Source organism: Alosa sapidissima, chromosome 14, assembly GCF_018492685.1.
Source record: "Alosa sapidissima isolate fAloSap1 chromosome 14, fAloSap1.pri, whole genome shotgun sequence".
In the NCBI taxonomy this organism is placed as follows: Eukaryota; Metazoa; Chordata; class Actinopteri; order Clupeiformes; family Clupeidae; genus Alosa; species Alosa sapidissima.
Window position 1 is genome coordinate 33,030,989 of NC_055970.1, and position 16,964 is coordinate 33,047,952.

The 16,964-nt window shown below is 46.6% G+C and overlaps 1 protein-coding gene across 7 annotated transcripts in view; it reads right to left on the reverse strand.

Annotated features, from left to right (window-relative positions):
• Positions 1–16,964, reverse strand: part of sox6 (SRY-box transcription factor 6) — a 169,147-nt gene that overhangs the window by 6,866 nt on the left and 145,317 nt on the right. For 6 of the 7 annotated variants that reach the window (XM_042061754.1, XM_042061756.1, XM_042061755.1 and 3 more), the window contains 3 exons: positions 9,671–9,776; positions 2,273–2,446; positions 182–398 (listed from right to left, as the gene is read on the reverse strand). In XM_042061754.1, coding sequence (XP_041917688.1) covers positions 182–398; positions 2,273–2,446; positions 9,671–9,776 — 497 coding nt within the window. The remainder of the gene's footprint in view (positions 1–181; positions 399–2,272; positions 2,447–9,670; positions 9,777–16,964) is intronic. The other variant, XM_042061758.1, reaches the window with a different exon arrangement.

The following is a 16,964-nucleotide window of genomic DNA, read 5'->3' on the forward strand; positions in this document are numbered from 1 at the left end:
GTGTGTTTGTGTGTGTGTGTGTGTGTGTGTGTGAGGGGGGTATGTATGTGGGGAGAGAAAGAGAGGGAGAGGGAGGGAAAGAGTGTGTGTGTGTAAGAGGGATAGCTGGTGCGTGTGTGTGTGTTTGCTTATGTCTGTGTGCCTATTTCTATCTCGGTGGAGTTCTTCACTGTGCACCTACCCCACAGTGAAGAACTGCCTCATCTCCTGTCTCCGCGATCGCATCATCTGCTTGTACTCGCCGATGCGCAGCTTCTTCCCGTCGATGATGCAGGTGCGTTTGGGCCGTGGCTTGTACTTGTAGTTGGGGTACTTCTCCAGGTGGATCTTGCTGAGGCGTGCCTGCTCTTCGTAGTACGGCTGCTTCTCCTGGTTACTCATCGACTTCCAGCGAGAACCTGCAGCCAGTACAACAGACAAAATAAGAAGCGGCCGTATACAAACAGTGGTTCCATGTATAATGTATGAATTAATATTCACAACAAAATTGTGCTCTACAAATATTTCAGTTAATATTTTCTTAATTTACTAAAAGTTGTAACAGCATTGTTTATTCCAGTACAAATTTGAATCAGGTTAGAGATTTTGTTTGCATCTATGTTAGAGCCGATGTGTGTTTAAAAACATTCCGTGAGAAAGGCGAGGCTAGTAGGGCTGGTAAATACTCCGTGAGAAAGGCGAGGCTAGTAGGGCTGGTAAATACTCCGTGAGAAAGGCGAGGCTAGTAGGGCTGGTAAATACTCCGTGAGAAAGGCGAGGCTAGTAGGGCTGGTAAATACTCCGTGAGAAAGGCGAGGCTAGTAGGGCTGGTAAATACTCCGTGAGAAAGGCGAGGCTAGTAGGGCTGGTAGGGGAGCTGGCTGCCTGCTGCATTAGAGGGAAAACAACAGGCCAGTAAATATCTGCAGCCTTCAGTGTGTCCCGGCTGACGGGACTTTTAGTAGCCGTGATCTATTGACTCTGAGCACTGTGGGACGAGACCCATTTAGCCCCGTCATTTTTCATGACAAACGCTGGCTCGTGACGGCCACTAAATCCATCTGATTGAACTGCTGGAACAGCACAAGTACTCTGTGCTGCTCCAACGGCTGGACTACTGTGTGTTTAAGGTACATACATACAGTACAGAATGACCGAGGTGGAGGGGTGGTGTGTATGTGTGTGTGTGTGTGTGTGTGTGTGTGTGTGTGGCAGGGGAGTTGTAAGAATAAACAGAAATACTGCAAAAAAACTGCAGACATTTGTGCTCACAATTTTAAATAATTTGTGTGTGCATGTGTATGTGTGTGTGTATGTGTGTTTAACTAAAGGGGAAAAAAAGTCAAAATTGATTTGTTGAAATAATCACTCATCGCAATATGGCCGTGTCCTCTGTGGCTTTTCCACAGTGTATAATTCACACACACAGGCAGGGCCGCGAGGTGAGGAGGAGGAGGAGGAGGAGGGCAAGGAGGAGGAGGGGGAAAAAACTACACTGACGAGCATAAAGCATCATTCAGCTGGGTTTGGGCTCGACAGGTCCGGCTCTCGCCACACACACACACACACACACACACACATACATACACACACGGGCCAGTATTCCAGCCCCCCGTACCCCCCACCCCCCCAAGCTCTCCCGCCCCAGCCTCCCGTCCACCTCCACAGAGTATCAGTGTTTCAGTTGAATGCCGGTCTGTTTCTTCTCCTTATTAACACACGGCTCAAAACACTATGCGTTTATCACTATTGCCAAGAGCCAGACAGCGGTGTGTTTATGCGCAGCTGAGCGGGAGCGCTTGGGAAGGCATCACCACCCTTTCAAGAAGGACGGGGGAAGGAGAGGAGGGATTACTGGGATATGGCGTTTTTTTCCCTTTCATTTCATTACTGTGATAAAAAAAGCAAGATACCATAAAATATAAGACGACAGATGATCTAAGGGGAAAAGATTATGAATATTGGCTCTAATTTTTAAGGGAGTGAGTGAATGTGTGTATGTTTGTTTTTAACCACACGGGTAAAGTTGGGAATAAACTTTCAGGGTCATAATTTCAATAAACCCACTGAATGAATTATGAAGGTGCTGATCTGCTTGTATCCCTCTCTAGCTAAGATGTTCTTGTTCTAATCCAAAGCCTGACTGGTCTGTTTTTGTGTGCGGAGGTTTGAATTCCATCATGGAGCAGTCTGCTTATTCTGGAACATGTCGTCATCTTTAAACGAGATGGGAGGGTGGGCTTATACAAATGTAGCTGTAGCAGTGTGATGGATTTGAGGGCTTTTGTCTTACCCAGGATTTTGCTGATGTTGGAATTGTGCATGTCTGGAAAGGCCTGGAGGATTTTGCGGCGTTCATCCTTGGCCCAGACCATGAAGGCGTTCATGGGCCGTTTGATGTGCGGCTCGTTGCTGTTCCTTCCTCGGGATTCCCTGAAGACCCGTGCCTCGCCTGTGCTGGCGCCTCCTGTTGGCCAATAATAATACTGTTGTGGTTTATCTGCAGAGCCATTCAGTTCTCTACTCCCTGGAAACACCGGAGCAAGAAAAGGAGAGAGCAACAATGCAAGACATTAATCTCCTGCCAAACCAGATCCGACATCACCCGAATCGGCCAGACTTACACACGTAACGGGCCAGTGCTACACATCACCAGCGTGGGCCTAACATGGAAACCGAGAGAAAACTTTTTCTTTTTCCTCTCCAAAAGCCCTCCATCTGCGGCACGTAATGTTTTGAGAGCAGAACAAGGAGACATTGAGTAACTGAAAAGCCACCCCAGAGCGGCGAACAGTGTCCTACCCAAACCAAGAAAGAATGGCCTTGACTAAAATGACAGCTAAATATTTTGTCTGGGTCCTAGCATTCGGGCCCGGTATTCAAACCCCTATATTTCAGGGCTGACACTTGTAATGTTTCCGTGAAACATCCAATATTGCCAACCAAAATAGCAAACATAGCAGAGAGTTGGTCAAATAAGTATAATAATATCAAGAGGAAAACTACGTGTGCCAAAATGCTATTAAAACATTGGTCTTTATATTGCTTTTCTGCACACAAGCACACACATGCACACACACACACACACACACACACACACACACACACACACACACACACGCACACACACAGATGCTCAGTCACTGCCAGTAGACAGCCGCTCCTCAATCAGGCCATTCACAATCAGCATGAGAGATTGGAGTTTCTGTATTTAACTTTACAGCCGACTGGAAATGATTTCTGTTTGCATGCGCATTTGCCTCCTTTTATATGTAAGATGTGAAAGAATTAAATAAAAGCTGTATGAATATTTAAACAAACAAAAACATGTTGGTAAACAAGGCTTGAAAAATAAAACAAAAAAAAGCGCCTCCCATATGCTCGAATACATCTTTAATGATCCAAAAACTGGATAAGAAAGCTTGGAATGGCTCATGAATATTTAATCACCCACATGTGACGCACACACTCATCAGGACCACAGCTCTATGTCTTGGCACTCCTCACCTGGTTTGATTTTGATTATTATTTCAACCGATAAACAGAACGAGGAGTCTTAATGAGTGCAGGGGCTGGGGCTTGATTAAAAATATTACTGATGGATACTTTGAGAAACTGTACACACCCAAAGAAAAAGAAGGGCTTCAGTACAAGGAACAGCAGCCGGGTAAAATAGGGGCTAGTGGTCTTGGCACGTCTGTAACCCAGGGTTCAGATGACCAGCAGGAGGCTCTACGGGTTTGGACTGCAATGGTGTATTCTATCTGGTTTACACTGGGCAAGAAATGTAAAACTAGAGCATCTTCCCTTTATCTGACCACATTTGAAACATTCATCTCAGCAGATTAATCTTATATTGATCATTGATATTTTCAGTGATCAATGTCAATCAAGTCAAGCAAGTCAATATCATCCTTGATTTTATCTTTATACAAATACAAATTCACACACACACACACACACACACACCATACCTCTTTTAAATGTGAGGGCCAATATTACCTGGATGTACAGATTAGATTAAAGATACAGTGTGCATCAGAGAGTACATCTGTTTGAGGGGCTGCAGCAGAAGCAAAGACCCGCTCCACCCTCTCTGGTCTGGTGGAAGCCTTCAGCCACACACAATCACATGCCTATTTCATTCACCGTTAAGCTCTCTTGGCCCCGCCAAAAAAAAATGTTATTTTTTTCCCCTCCTCTTCCCCCTTCCTCTCTACCCCCCAGAAAACAAATGTCACCCTCTCCCCAGCTCCGTCTATGCCGCGCCTCAACGCGCCACGCTGCCGCTCCGAGCCATCAGGAATGCCGGGATAATACACTGCCGCTCCCGCCCGCGGCCAACCCCCACAGTACATTAATTTCATTTAGCACGCACTCACTGTACAGGATGAATTGATTTCACTTTGTTTGCCTTTGACAGCCATGTTTATTGTGCAATGAAATGTAGTGTGGCGTGGACCTGACAGTATCCATCAACACGGGGGCAATCCGCTGACTGCCAGGCCAGATGAAGGCATTCATTACCTTGCCAGCAGAAAAACGCTCGGCATCGCTCCGTCACGACAGCCACTGTCTGCTCACGGGAGGCATATGTGCATGTGTGTCTGTATATGTGTGTGTGTGGCAGGGGGTGGTGGGTGGGGGAGGTTGGGAGGTAAAAGGATGGAGCACTCTAATTTACGATGCCCCCCATGCCATTACTTTACCACTGACACTGATTCAGCCATTTATATACTGGCATGCAGGCGTGTGGGCAGAGGTGAGCATCTTACAAGCAGGCAACACACACATACACACGACAACAGGAGCGGCACCGCCAAGGGGGGAAAGGGATGTGCCAGCCTGGCTGGTTCAGCTCCCGTGCCGCACAGACGCTATGCACATCTGAGCAGAGCAGCTACCACACGTGCGGTTCTGTGTGTTTTTTCTCCTACGAGGCCACCATACATGCTGCTGGGACCACCAAGCACCCCCAACCCCCCAACCCCCATAAGCAGTACAAGGTGACCTCCTGCCCTGGCGCCGTCTGGCGGTACACCATAGTGTCGGCGGTTGGGGCTGCTGAGCACGCCTGGGCTCTGCTTTCGGGCTCTGGGCGGATCTGTCACGCTGACAGACAGACAAACAGGAAGCCAGGCGGGGAGGCTGTGTGCTGCTGACAGGAGTCTGGCGGCGGACCCCTCATTGGGCCTCTGCGCAGTCCCATTGTCTCAGTGCAGGGGGGGCTCGAGGCCGGTGGCTGGGGGCGGGGGAGGGCCTTGAGGCAGCGGCGGTGGCGGTGACAGCAGCAGCAGCAGCGGCAACAGCCCCAAACCCCCCCCACCCCCCGGCATGAGCTCTCAGACACGGGTGGTCCCCCCCCTCACGCCCTCTTCATCCCCCCTACCCCTCCCTGAGCCCTCCGCAATCATGATCTGCCTTAATCAAAAGCAGCCAAGGAGCTGGCAACCCAGTCTCCCACACAGCGTCACCCTGCATTCAAAACATGCAATTTACAACCGGCCACGTTTTTCATTATTCCACCCCTCCCTCCCCCCTCTCTTCCTTCTCCCCATGTTGTTACTGTTGTCTAATAAAGGACAACCAACCTGGCCCTGACACTAACAAATTAGCATTAATTGATGTGTCGTGTTCTCTGTGTTATTGGAGCACAGATTTGAGAAGGCACCTAGTTAGGTGTGTGTAAATAAGTGCAGCTGCGTGGGGATGCCAGGGGGACGCCTCCTGGGGTGTGTTTGTGGAAGGAGACCCAGGAGGCTTTTAATTGAGTTTATTGTGATTTATGAGGCCTGGTATGTGACAGGACGAATCTCCGTTTAATTTGTCCCTGTTGGTGAGACGTTTGGGCAGAGAGCAGAGCAGAGGGGACTGCGTGTGAAATGTATAGGTCTGAGAGAGAGAGAGAGAGAGAGAGAGAGAGAGAGAGAGAGAGAGAGAGAGAGAGAGAGAGAGAGAGAGAGAGAGAGAGATAGGAGGGTGTATAGGAGGAGAAAGAAATAGAAAAAAAAAGAGTTGGGACAGAATCCCAGCGGCCCATCACACCTGCGTGCTGCAGGCCTGGACTCGACGGTATATTGAGCAGAGCCAAAAGTCTCTCTCTCTCTCTCCTTCTTTCTCTCTTCCTCCTGTTCTCTCACTATCTTTCTCTCCTTCGGCTTTGTTCCGCAGGCACCCACAGTCTGTCTGTCACACAAGAATCCACTCAGAAAGAATCGTTCAGGTGAACAAGCAACAATCACGCATGCCTGCCAGGCCCCTTCCCTTCCCTGGGATCAAATGAGACGCCTCCCCATAAAGGTGTTTACGACTGACAATACAGGCTTCTTCTCTGGAGGGGGATCAGGCAGGATTAATGTGCGCGGACAGATATGACACAATGCTCGCCGCTCCCCATTCAAGTCACTGCTCATATTCAGCCAATTAAACCATTACAAATTACAAGTGATTTAAGCCCTACTTAAACATGCCAATCTGTGTTTCTCTTCAAGTTGTGTTTTGAATTTTACTGCCGTCATATCTGTATATGTGAGTGTGTGTGTGTGTGTGCATGCGTGTGAGTGTGTTTTTTTTGTGTGTGTGTGTGTATGTGTGTGTGTGTATGTGTGTGTGTGTGTGTGTGTGTGTGTGTGTGTGTGTGTGTGTGTGTGTGTGCGCCATGGGGACTAAACATGCTTTAACTCGTGTGTTGCAATTATTTTGGTCTTTAGTGTCTCACCTTGGATGCCATAAGGCTTTAGAGAATATGTTAAGGACACTGCATAGTGTTTGTGTGAATCATGTAACATAAGATATCATTAACTTGTTTCCTAAGCAAAACCAAAACAGTAGGATAACAATACAAATACAGGGGCCAATAACACTTTATCTTTCATAAACATATATATTTAATAACCAAAACATAATTGTTGTGTCTACACTGATTTGGTTTATTGTCATTTCACTTTCAAGGCAAGGTAGTGTGGGAAAAAAGCAAGTTTTATACATCTGCACTTTAGCCCCGGGGGAAAACAAAGAGGCTGTGAATTCCCATGGTCTTGACCGGAGGGAGAACAACAACTTCTCAAAATAATTACCTCATAATAACTCAACGACAACAACCCTGCAGCATGACAATAAATAAGCGAACAAAACCATAACAACGGGAAAAACACCCTGCCTATCTTTAAATGAACAGCTATCTCTCACCTCATTAACAGAGCACTCATAGCTAATCAATGCCTAGCCTTTCCTACTGGACTGATATTGTCAGAGAGAAAAGTGAATTTAGATTAGCTTGGTTTCCTGCTCTAGGATCCTCTCAACGTGGCTTTTTTGTTTTTCTGAGTCCCCCCGTGATGAACGCACTTTAAACAAATGCGTGGCCCAAGTGTACCATACTGCCTCTGCGTAGTTGCCATATGTGAATGAACAAAGGGGGCCATACTAAAGGCTTTTGTGGTATTTGTTAATGTTTTTCATCTGAGCTTAAAAAGACCTAATGACTTTGCGGTGGGCTGATGCATGTGGCTCGTGGCTTTTGCAAAATGAAGGAAATTCTATCTATTTCCATGGCCAGCCACCATTTTCCAGCGTCCCTCGTTAGAACTTTGGCAGCTGTTAATTTGGTTGCTGCATGCTTCGAAAATATTAGTTTAAGCAACCTAAAGCTTTTCTGTGTGTTACAGCGACGACAAGAGAACGGCTGTGCCCAAACCCTATTTCAATGCACTACTTCTTTTCTGTAGGAAAGCCCAATGCTGGTATGCCAGGGGGGTAACTCATCCTGAGAGGTAACACTCATTAATTTACCTCCTCTTGAAACTTATGAAGAGAGAAAGAACTCTAAGTACTTAACACTGCTAGGGCACTGGGCCACTACTGGGGCACATCAATTCACAAACTCTTTTTTGCTTTCTTACCTCTTAAGGTATAATTGAAATGACAATAATGATACTTTATATATATATATATATATATATATATATATAATTATATATATATATCATTCATTTAATTTTGAATAAAAAATACTACTACGTTCAGACATATTAAAATAATTCCTTGCGATTACATAACATATTTAATATTGTTTAAGAGTCACTGTTTACTCCTTGGTGAGCCCAATATTTTCTAGGGGAAGCATTCCAGGATGACTTTCCAAAGTAAACAGGTCTAATCCCTTCAGACATAAATACATTTTAATTGTAAAAGGAAGCCTGTTTTAATGTGTGTGTTACTCACATCATTCATGTGTGTTGTTGTCGGCGTGGTCGTCTCATCAGACAAATATATTTGTGGGGATATGAGACAGGACGGTGAGTGTGCTGGTGAGCTATGCACTCATTCCTGCCGTCTGTCTACAGCACAGTACCCCATCCAGAAGGACAACCTCTCTGGCCCCGGACCCAGCCCCTTAATCTGCCTCCTGCAGAGACAACTCACTGTCGCTACACGTTTGCTGTTGCACTTCGCTCGTTCCAAACCACCCCACCCTCCACCATTCATGAAAAGGCACCAGTAGGGGCCACATCCCACCTACTAGCTATGCGCCCTCAATGCTGTTTCTGACTTCCCACAAATAGAAAAGGTTCCTGTCGGATAACCGACTGAGGCTGAGGCCGGGGCTGAGGCTCTGACAGGCGGGGTGGGATGAACTCCAGTGTGGCCTGAGAGAGGAATGTCCCACAAACTGCATTTCTAATTCTCCATGCAGAAGCATTTTCATGAGAAAGTGGCCCAAGTAAATAAATCATCTCCCACTCTGACAGGGCTGTAAACAAGTCGATTTGTTGTGTGAAAGCGGTCACATTATTTTCTGCAAAAAAAGACAATTCCAGATTGTGCTCCCAACTCCCAAACATTTTTTTTTTTCCAGTCAGCGAGCCGCTAGCATTGTCATGAGAAATCCCCATCTCCCCATCTTCCAAGTTTGTCACTTAAAAAATGAATCGAGACCATGTCTTCCCCACTGGAACACCGAAGTGCCATAGAAACAGTGACAAATATTTACGTCAGACAAATATTGGCACTGGGGAGTGTTCCCTTGCTACTGTTTACGCATCAGGGCCACAAAGAGAAATGACGCTTTGTCACACTGGTGCTATCAGAATTTACACCTCTGCGCGCAGCACCTCAAACAAGCGCCAGAGGCAGCCTTGGCTGGGCGTGGAGAAGGCCCAGCTTTGTCCTCGAGACCCTGTCCTCTGAACACCTACCTGTGAAAACCTTCAAACAGTTTCTCCAATAACCTCTGTCCAACCTTACACACACACACCCTTCTGGCCCTTCTTCTCTCTCTTCGACGTCATGCAGGCCTAACAACACATGGCCCCAACAAATCTCAGCAGAGCGCCCAGCACACTGCCACCTCTGATACTGGAGGAATCCAGTCGAGGCCTGGAATGCGGCCCATCCTCCCTTCAGTACTCAACAGGCTATTGCTTCCTGAGGCCCACCGAACAAAAAGGAAGAAGGTCATTTAAAGAGTCATTCTCTGAGGGTTGGAACTCATTGGTAAAGGCCCAGGTCTTCAAGGAAAATGAAATTCACCATATTCTTGCATACTGCATTTTTACAATAAAGTAGATCTGGAATTTCTGTGTGATACCAGTAATTATGACGCATTGTGACAAAAATAAAAAAATAAGTAAAAATAAAGAGTGATGATGTATATGTTGTTGTTTCCACAAAACAAGCTAGGTTTACTTACCATCTAGATCCTCTGGTCTGGTAAGATCTATGACTCGCTGCCCAATTTTGACTTCTTCTCCCAGCTTGGCCAAAGGATGAGTCAGGCTGTCGAAGTGAGATCTCTCCTGCAAAAACATACAGGTATAAAGATTACTCCACGTGCCAATCAGAAAAACAGATACACTGAGAAATACATATGGCATTACTTATGGTGATTTTTTACGATTCTATTTAATTACTATAATATGCGTCTTTCTGTCATACATTACTGTCGATGGACTAATAGCACACTGTGCTTTGACAAACAAAAATTTTCATCCCATTTTACCATGTCTATTTAGGAAACCCCCTTATCTGTGAGGTTTTCGAGACATGATTTAGAAACACTAATAGTCCTTCGCTGGTAAAAGGATTTGCAATACACTCAAGCATCTCCTTCAGACAATGGAGCATGGGACCTCTAGCCAGGGAGTTTTTCTTCCCTTCCCTCCCTCTTTTTTCCCTGCTTCCTCCTCCTGTTATCTTTGTCGAACAAGACCGGGTCTCCAGTGCCCAGAGCTCACTGCCTATCATTTATTCAGGGTTCATGCCTTAAAGAACACACCGTGTTTTCCCTTTTGTCATGTTGCTTTATGCTCAGATTAAACTTGGCATCGTGTTGTACTTGAAGCACAACGAAACCCTGTCATTCAGCGCGCGATGACAATATTAAATGTCATGTCCGTGTGCATTTACAGAATAAAATAACAGCTTTCGGGGGGCCTCTGAATAGTCTGTGCACATTACACTTAATGTATTATGCAGGGGGAGAGTGCCGACTGCTGCTCACTCCATTGTTAAATGACCTAGTTCTGCTGTGAATGCGCAGGGCATTAGCAGAGGGGCTGTCTCCTTCTCTAAAGACTGAAGTAGGAGATGGACACTTTGACTCGGCATGATACAAATAATCTCTCCACCACAGATCCAGCTGGAGGGACGCTAAAAGCAGACGCGCTGCTAGGGCTTGGAGGGCTCGGAAGAGAGCGTTTGCTTTACTCCCAGTGTGAGTGCTCAATCTACCGCTGCCAAAGGTGTGTTGTCTGTATGCCTGTCAGCCGCCCCGTCCCCTCCCCTCCCCTCCCGTCCCCTCCCCTCCCCTCACCACCCCCAACTCCCATCTCTCACTCTCCTGTCTCTTTTTCTTTGCCGCCTTGTCTTTTTTCCCCTCCAGGATGCCTATCACACGTAGTTTGTTCAGTCACTCAGGTGGGCTCCCAACACAATGCTTACAGCTCCCCTGCCACACACGCAGACACAGACACCAACACACACATTAATCTTTCAGCCCTGCTGTTTTCTGGGGCTTTTTTTGCTCGTTTTGTTTGTTTTCTGACGAAAGACCCACTAGGGAGCTTCTGTTCTCACATACACAGTTTTGCCTCACACACTGAATGCCACATCTTAAGTTGTCAACAGCTCATCTACATTAGGAATGTAAAAAAATACTTCTTTTATAAACTATATAAATTAAGAGTTTTGTCCTGACTGGTTTATCCCTTCTCATATTCAAAACTTTAGTAAAGCTGTACACCATTAATTAAACACATGCTGTTGATTCAGTTGATCTCCTAAATTAAATTGTCTAAACTCAACATGGCATGAGAAGTACATAAAAAAAATATTAACTGGGATTAAAGTTGCTCGCTGAACTCTGATCTTCCACATGCGTATTATCTTTTCAACCATTACTCATAAAAATGGACAAAATACAGGGGAGAGAAGTACTAGCCATTTACCATCACGCTTCAGGGAACAGTCATTATTCATGGGCATCTGAGTGATTCTGATTTACAATTAACCACTACCTGCTTACCGGTCTGTCACCGGGCAGTGCCTTGTGGGCCCTGCTTTGCTTACTTAAGTGTTTTCTAATTATGATATACGTGGCAGGCCCTGATGGGAGGGGGCCGCTTTGTAAAGATAAGATGGAGCGCCACGCGCATGTGTCTCGGTGGTGCCACACACACACACACACACATACACACACACACACACACACACACACACACACACACACACACCCACTCGTCTCGGTGCGAATCGTCCTGGCCCCTGGAGTATTCATCACCAGGCCACATTATTGCACTTAATGAAAGAGGCTCAGCGTCCTGATGACAAATTGACGGATGTGCGATTAGCGGGACAGGCTCGACAGAGCCTGCAATGCTCCGCGGCCAACTAGCAGAAGAGAACTCGATCTTCAAGGGATTTTGTGTGTGTCTGTGTGACAGTGTGTGTGTGTGTGTGTGTGTGTGTGTGTGTGTGTGTGTGTACAACAGAGAACATTTCTTTGAAAGTGTATGTGTGTATAGAAGAGTGCGAAAATATTATGAGAAAATATCTTTGTGTAGATTTGTGTGTGTCTGTCTGTGTGTGTGTGTGTGTGTGTGTGTGTGTGTGTGACCAGTAGTATCTATGCTTGTCTGAGTTTGTGGGCTCCTCATAATGAATGAGCGAACTGGTCCCTCCTCCGCTGTGCCCTGGCCCCCTCTGATCAATCAACCCCTTTTATAAACTCATGATCATTACACTCCACATCGGGCTGAGAGAGGATAGAGAACAAGAGCCATCCATCACTGAGTTTCATTAATAACTGCTTCAGCACGAAACTTCTCCCCCATGCACCGCACACTGAGAGACCGGTCATTAACCAACATCAGCCTACCAGTCGCCTGGGACCAGTTCTCAACAAAGCTAGTTATGGAATTAAGCCTTTATTACTGCACCTGACTCTGCTGCTCCACCTTAATCATCAACCAAACTGCTCCAGGTTTTGCTCTTAATTAGGTAGCAAAGGAAATAATAAAGACCGACTCGAGTGCATTAACTCAAATGAGAAAACACAACTGAGAACATACTCTCAGTGTCAGCGAGTATAAATGGACTTTAAACCTGGAGAGTGACTTCCTCACAATATTGCACAACGAATTTCCATTACATTTTATATACTATGTTTTATATACTTATTGGTTATAACGTATGTAATTTATATCGGAGCATTAGTATTGAAGTAGAAATTATGGAGATAATTTATATGCATGGCATCAGGCTTTTTTGTTTGAAGGCTTAAAAAATATTCAGTGGACTAATGTTACTTTACTACCACGGCATGAAGTGCTGTGATAAATTAATGGCATTTTTATTATTTTATGGTGTCATTAAATTTTTACTGTAAATAAATCACTCCGCTACTGAAGAGCAGTAAAGGACGTGAAGCACCCAGGGACAGGGGTGTCCAGCCAGGTAGAGATGCTCACTAGAAGCTCCCTGTAACTACAGTAGCATGCTATAAAGGATATTTATAATGTGCACCGCATTGAGGAAGATGGCAAGAACACCTCCCTTCAGCAAATGCGGTGAAAAAAGTGGAACAAACATTTTGATAGAATAGGGAGGGATTGGTTAAGGGAGGAGGGGTGTCAAAGAAAGAGGGATAGAGAGAAAGAGAGACAGAAAAAGGAAATATATATGATTGTGTGAGGAAGAAAGAATGAGAGAGAGAGAGAGAGAGTGAGAGAGAGAGAGAGAGTGAGAGAGTGAGAGAGAGAGAGAGAGAGAGAGAGAGAGAGAGAGAGAGAGAGAGAGAGAGAGAGAGAGAGAGAGAGAGAGGGGAAAACAATGCAAGAGATGTGCCCCTCCCGTGTAGACCACTGCCTCTGGCAAACAACTGGTCCTTCCCTCAAATGAGTTCAGCATGCAGCCTTCAATCCCACATCTAAAATTATAGCCGTGCACTCCAAGCTGAAGTGGAAAAAGACACCCACAATAATCCTATCCGCTCCCCAGCCCTTTTTTGTCTCAAATTTGGTTACAAATGCATTTTGTTCGAAGGAGGCATGGTTGCACAGTGAAGTAATAGTGCGGAGGGCTGTCGATGGCAGCCCTTGTGGAACTTCTTAACATTTAATCCAGAGCCAGCGCGGGCCCATGTCAGCGCTGGGGCTAAGGTTTTAATCATGCTGGCCGCAGAACATGTGCCGGAGGACGCTCGCGCCGGCCGCAGGGCATATTTTGGGTAGCGAGGGCAGGAGCGGCCCTCGGCATTGTGCTGCTGTCTACCCTGTACTTAGGCATCACGCAGCAGCTCCTGACGTTCTTCCTCCTGTATAAATAGCTCTGGCCCAAGCCATATGGCCTTGAATTGTTCCTGCTCTCCAATGCAGCTCCGAAATAATACCAATTGTGCTGGACCGGTATTTTCAGGCTTTGTGGCATTAGAGCACCGCACAGTTCGAATGTCCCACATTGTTCGGCCAGCAACAAAAAGAGCTGTGCACACTGTTAAACATAACACTGCTTGGAGTGCTTTTCATTATGCAGGAGAAAAGTGACATTGAGCTGAGCTGCACAATACGTGACTCAGACAGGTGCAAGTAACAGAGCATTAGTAATTTACTTTCCCCAAGGCCCAGGTGCACAAGGCAAATACCTCCATGAGGAAAGAAGAAGAAGAAGAAGAAGAAGAAGAAGAAGAAGAAGAAGAGGAAGAAGAAGAAAAAAAACGACACATTGGACACAAGGGCACAATGGGTGGCTGTCCTTGCTTTTTCTACTAAGCGTAGAGAATACAGCGTGTTCTGTCTGTCACACACCTGGAGAACGTCTCTCGGAGCCCGGAGAAGAATGGAGGCCTTTGTGTGTCCTCGCCGCTGTCAAACTCCACATCTGACTAATTATGAGACCTGCAGGCCTCTTGAAGCCCCCTGTGTGTCTGCCTGCCTCGTGCATTCTCTCTGCCTCGCTGAGGTGCGGTGCACAGCAGCAAGATTGCCTTTTGTTCCACAGTCGTTTAGCCCTTCATCTGGTTCTAATTCCCTCCTAACCAATCGCCATGTTATTTATAATTTCGCCCGCTCTCCAGTAGTTGGTAGTTTCAAAGCATTTAGTCTTAAGCACATCCAGTCGTGCGGTGAGCCAAGAGAGGCTTTCATGCGGTCGGCTGCTCTGTGCTCACCAGTGGGCTTCATGCTCACAGACTCTCAACCTTTAGGTCTCCTAACAGGCAGTGGGCCTCACGGCAGCGCGCCATGGGCCCGCACCCTCTCGGACTTACAGTACCTCTACTGGTGGGCACAGGATCATAGGGACAGCCTCTGGATGACTGCCCCCGAATCCTCCAGCCCGGCAGGCCAAAGCCAAAGAGCCACCTCATTTGTTTAAAGAGGAGATGGCTTCCCTGCATCTTACTTCAATTAGGGTCATTACACTGGGATGCCGGGTATGAGCTAGTAGCCCCCCCGCCCCCCAATCCAGGCATCTCGCCAGCGTATACCTCTTCTTCTCCTCCTTCTTAATTATTTGTTTTGTTTTTGTTTGCATCCATGATGGGATATGTTGCCGCCGTCATCGAGTCATTTTTATGATATTGCGGGCTAAGGGGAAGTAAAAGCTGGCCTTGCAACATTCCCCAACCTCTGAACTGGATTCGTAAATGATCCGTTTCATGCTTGCCATCGCACAGCCATAAAGGCGAGCTCAAAGTGGTGGCGCTTTTCCTCTTGCCGCTGTGCTGAGCTCATTTGCTCATGGCTTTTTATGGGTTTCCAGTTCTAACTGACCCTGAACTGTTCAGCAAGTCCTCGTGGGTCTGTTAAGTGGGACCTCGGTTTCGCTCTTATCATACCATCTATTTACAATAGACGTCGGGGGTTGGGGGGAGTAGGGGAGGGAGGGGGGCGGCGACGGACCAGAAGACAATCCCCCGCCACATGACCTGGAGGACAGAAGACTCTTTATATGCCCACTCCGTGCTTTCTGTCCCAATATGGCTGTGCATAAATGACCCATTGTGGCCTCTATTCTCTCCAGGCACTTTGTTGTGTGATCTCTGGTGAAAGTAGAGCTGTGCAGGTCGGGGGCTCGGGGGGCCTGTTACATTTTTTTCCTTCTTTCTTTCTCTTTTTTGGGCCGGCTGCGGTTCTTTGGCAGCGTCTGATTTTATGCAGCGACGGTGGAAAATCAGGAGCCATCAATGGGGCCAGGCAGCTCTCATGTCTTCCTGGAGGAGAGGCAGGACGGAGGGAGAAAAGTAGATGGCATTGTTTCAGATGTGGCCCGGGCCATCTGCCCACACACACATACACACACTCTCTCACACACACACTCACACAGTCAAGTGCTCTGACTCTGATTCAGAGGCCCTGGCTATTTTTATTCTTTTGGCAGATATGACCAATTGGAACAAAGCATTAATGTGAGCGACGCTGGACAATGGCACTTGCTGGGCACCGACAGTGTCTGAAGCACAGGGAATAATCAAATTTGGATGGTCGAACCCATGTATGGCAGAATTTACTTTGCGGCCAAAAAATCCTGGGCTGGCAATTTCGAAGACAGGAGCCCAAAAAGGAGCAGAAAATTGCTTCCAGGGCTGTAGACCAGACAAGATTATACTCCTGGTCTTTGTTAAGGCCTGTGTGAATGGGGGCCCAAGCACCCTGTGAGGGGAGAGAGAGCGAGGGAGGGAGGGAGGCAGGGGGCTGGGGGTGGGGTGGGGTGGCAAGGCACACACTGCTTCCCGATCCAAAAGGTTAAGAGTCAGGATTTTGAGGAGCGCCAGCAAAGCTCCATTTGAATATTTCAGGGCTTCGTTTGCGAGATGCAAGAAGGGTGAATACTCCGCTCATCAATAATGCAGAGACAGACAGGCGAGGTGTGTGTGTGTGTGTGTGTGTGTGTGTGTGTCTCTCTCTCTCTCTCTCTCTCTCTCTCTCTCTCTCTCTCTCTCTGTGTGTGTGTGTGTGTGTGTGTGTTTGTGTGTAAAGGGGGGTAAGTGCTAGGAGTACATGGCTGGGGCAGTTCAATAGGTTAATACACTGGCCTTTCACCCTTTGATTCCAGTTTGGAAGGAGTCAGCAAAGAGGAACATATTTTATCTGCTCACAGCCCTCAGCGTCCTGTCTCCACTGTCAAAAACCTGGCACCAGCAACACAAATATCAATACATCAATATGCACATATGCTAAAATATATAGCATAAAATATAAATACTGCCATAAAAGTCAATGTCCTCTGATAACTACAATAAAATTGAAATATCGATATCAGCATGTTTGTTGTATCTATGAAACGATGTCTCTGCTTTCATGGAGCACGAAAGGGAAATAAGAAGGATAAGAAGGCGTTGTCAGTCAGTGGGATGGAGCAGTGTATGGGTCATGCAGTCCCTTCTGTTGAGAGACAGATGGGTTGTAAGTGTACTGTATGACTGTGCTGTGGTCCTTTCTGCACTGTTCATGGTAAAAGCATCTGAAAGGCAGATAAATAATAGAATA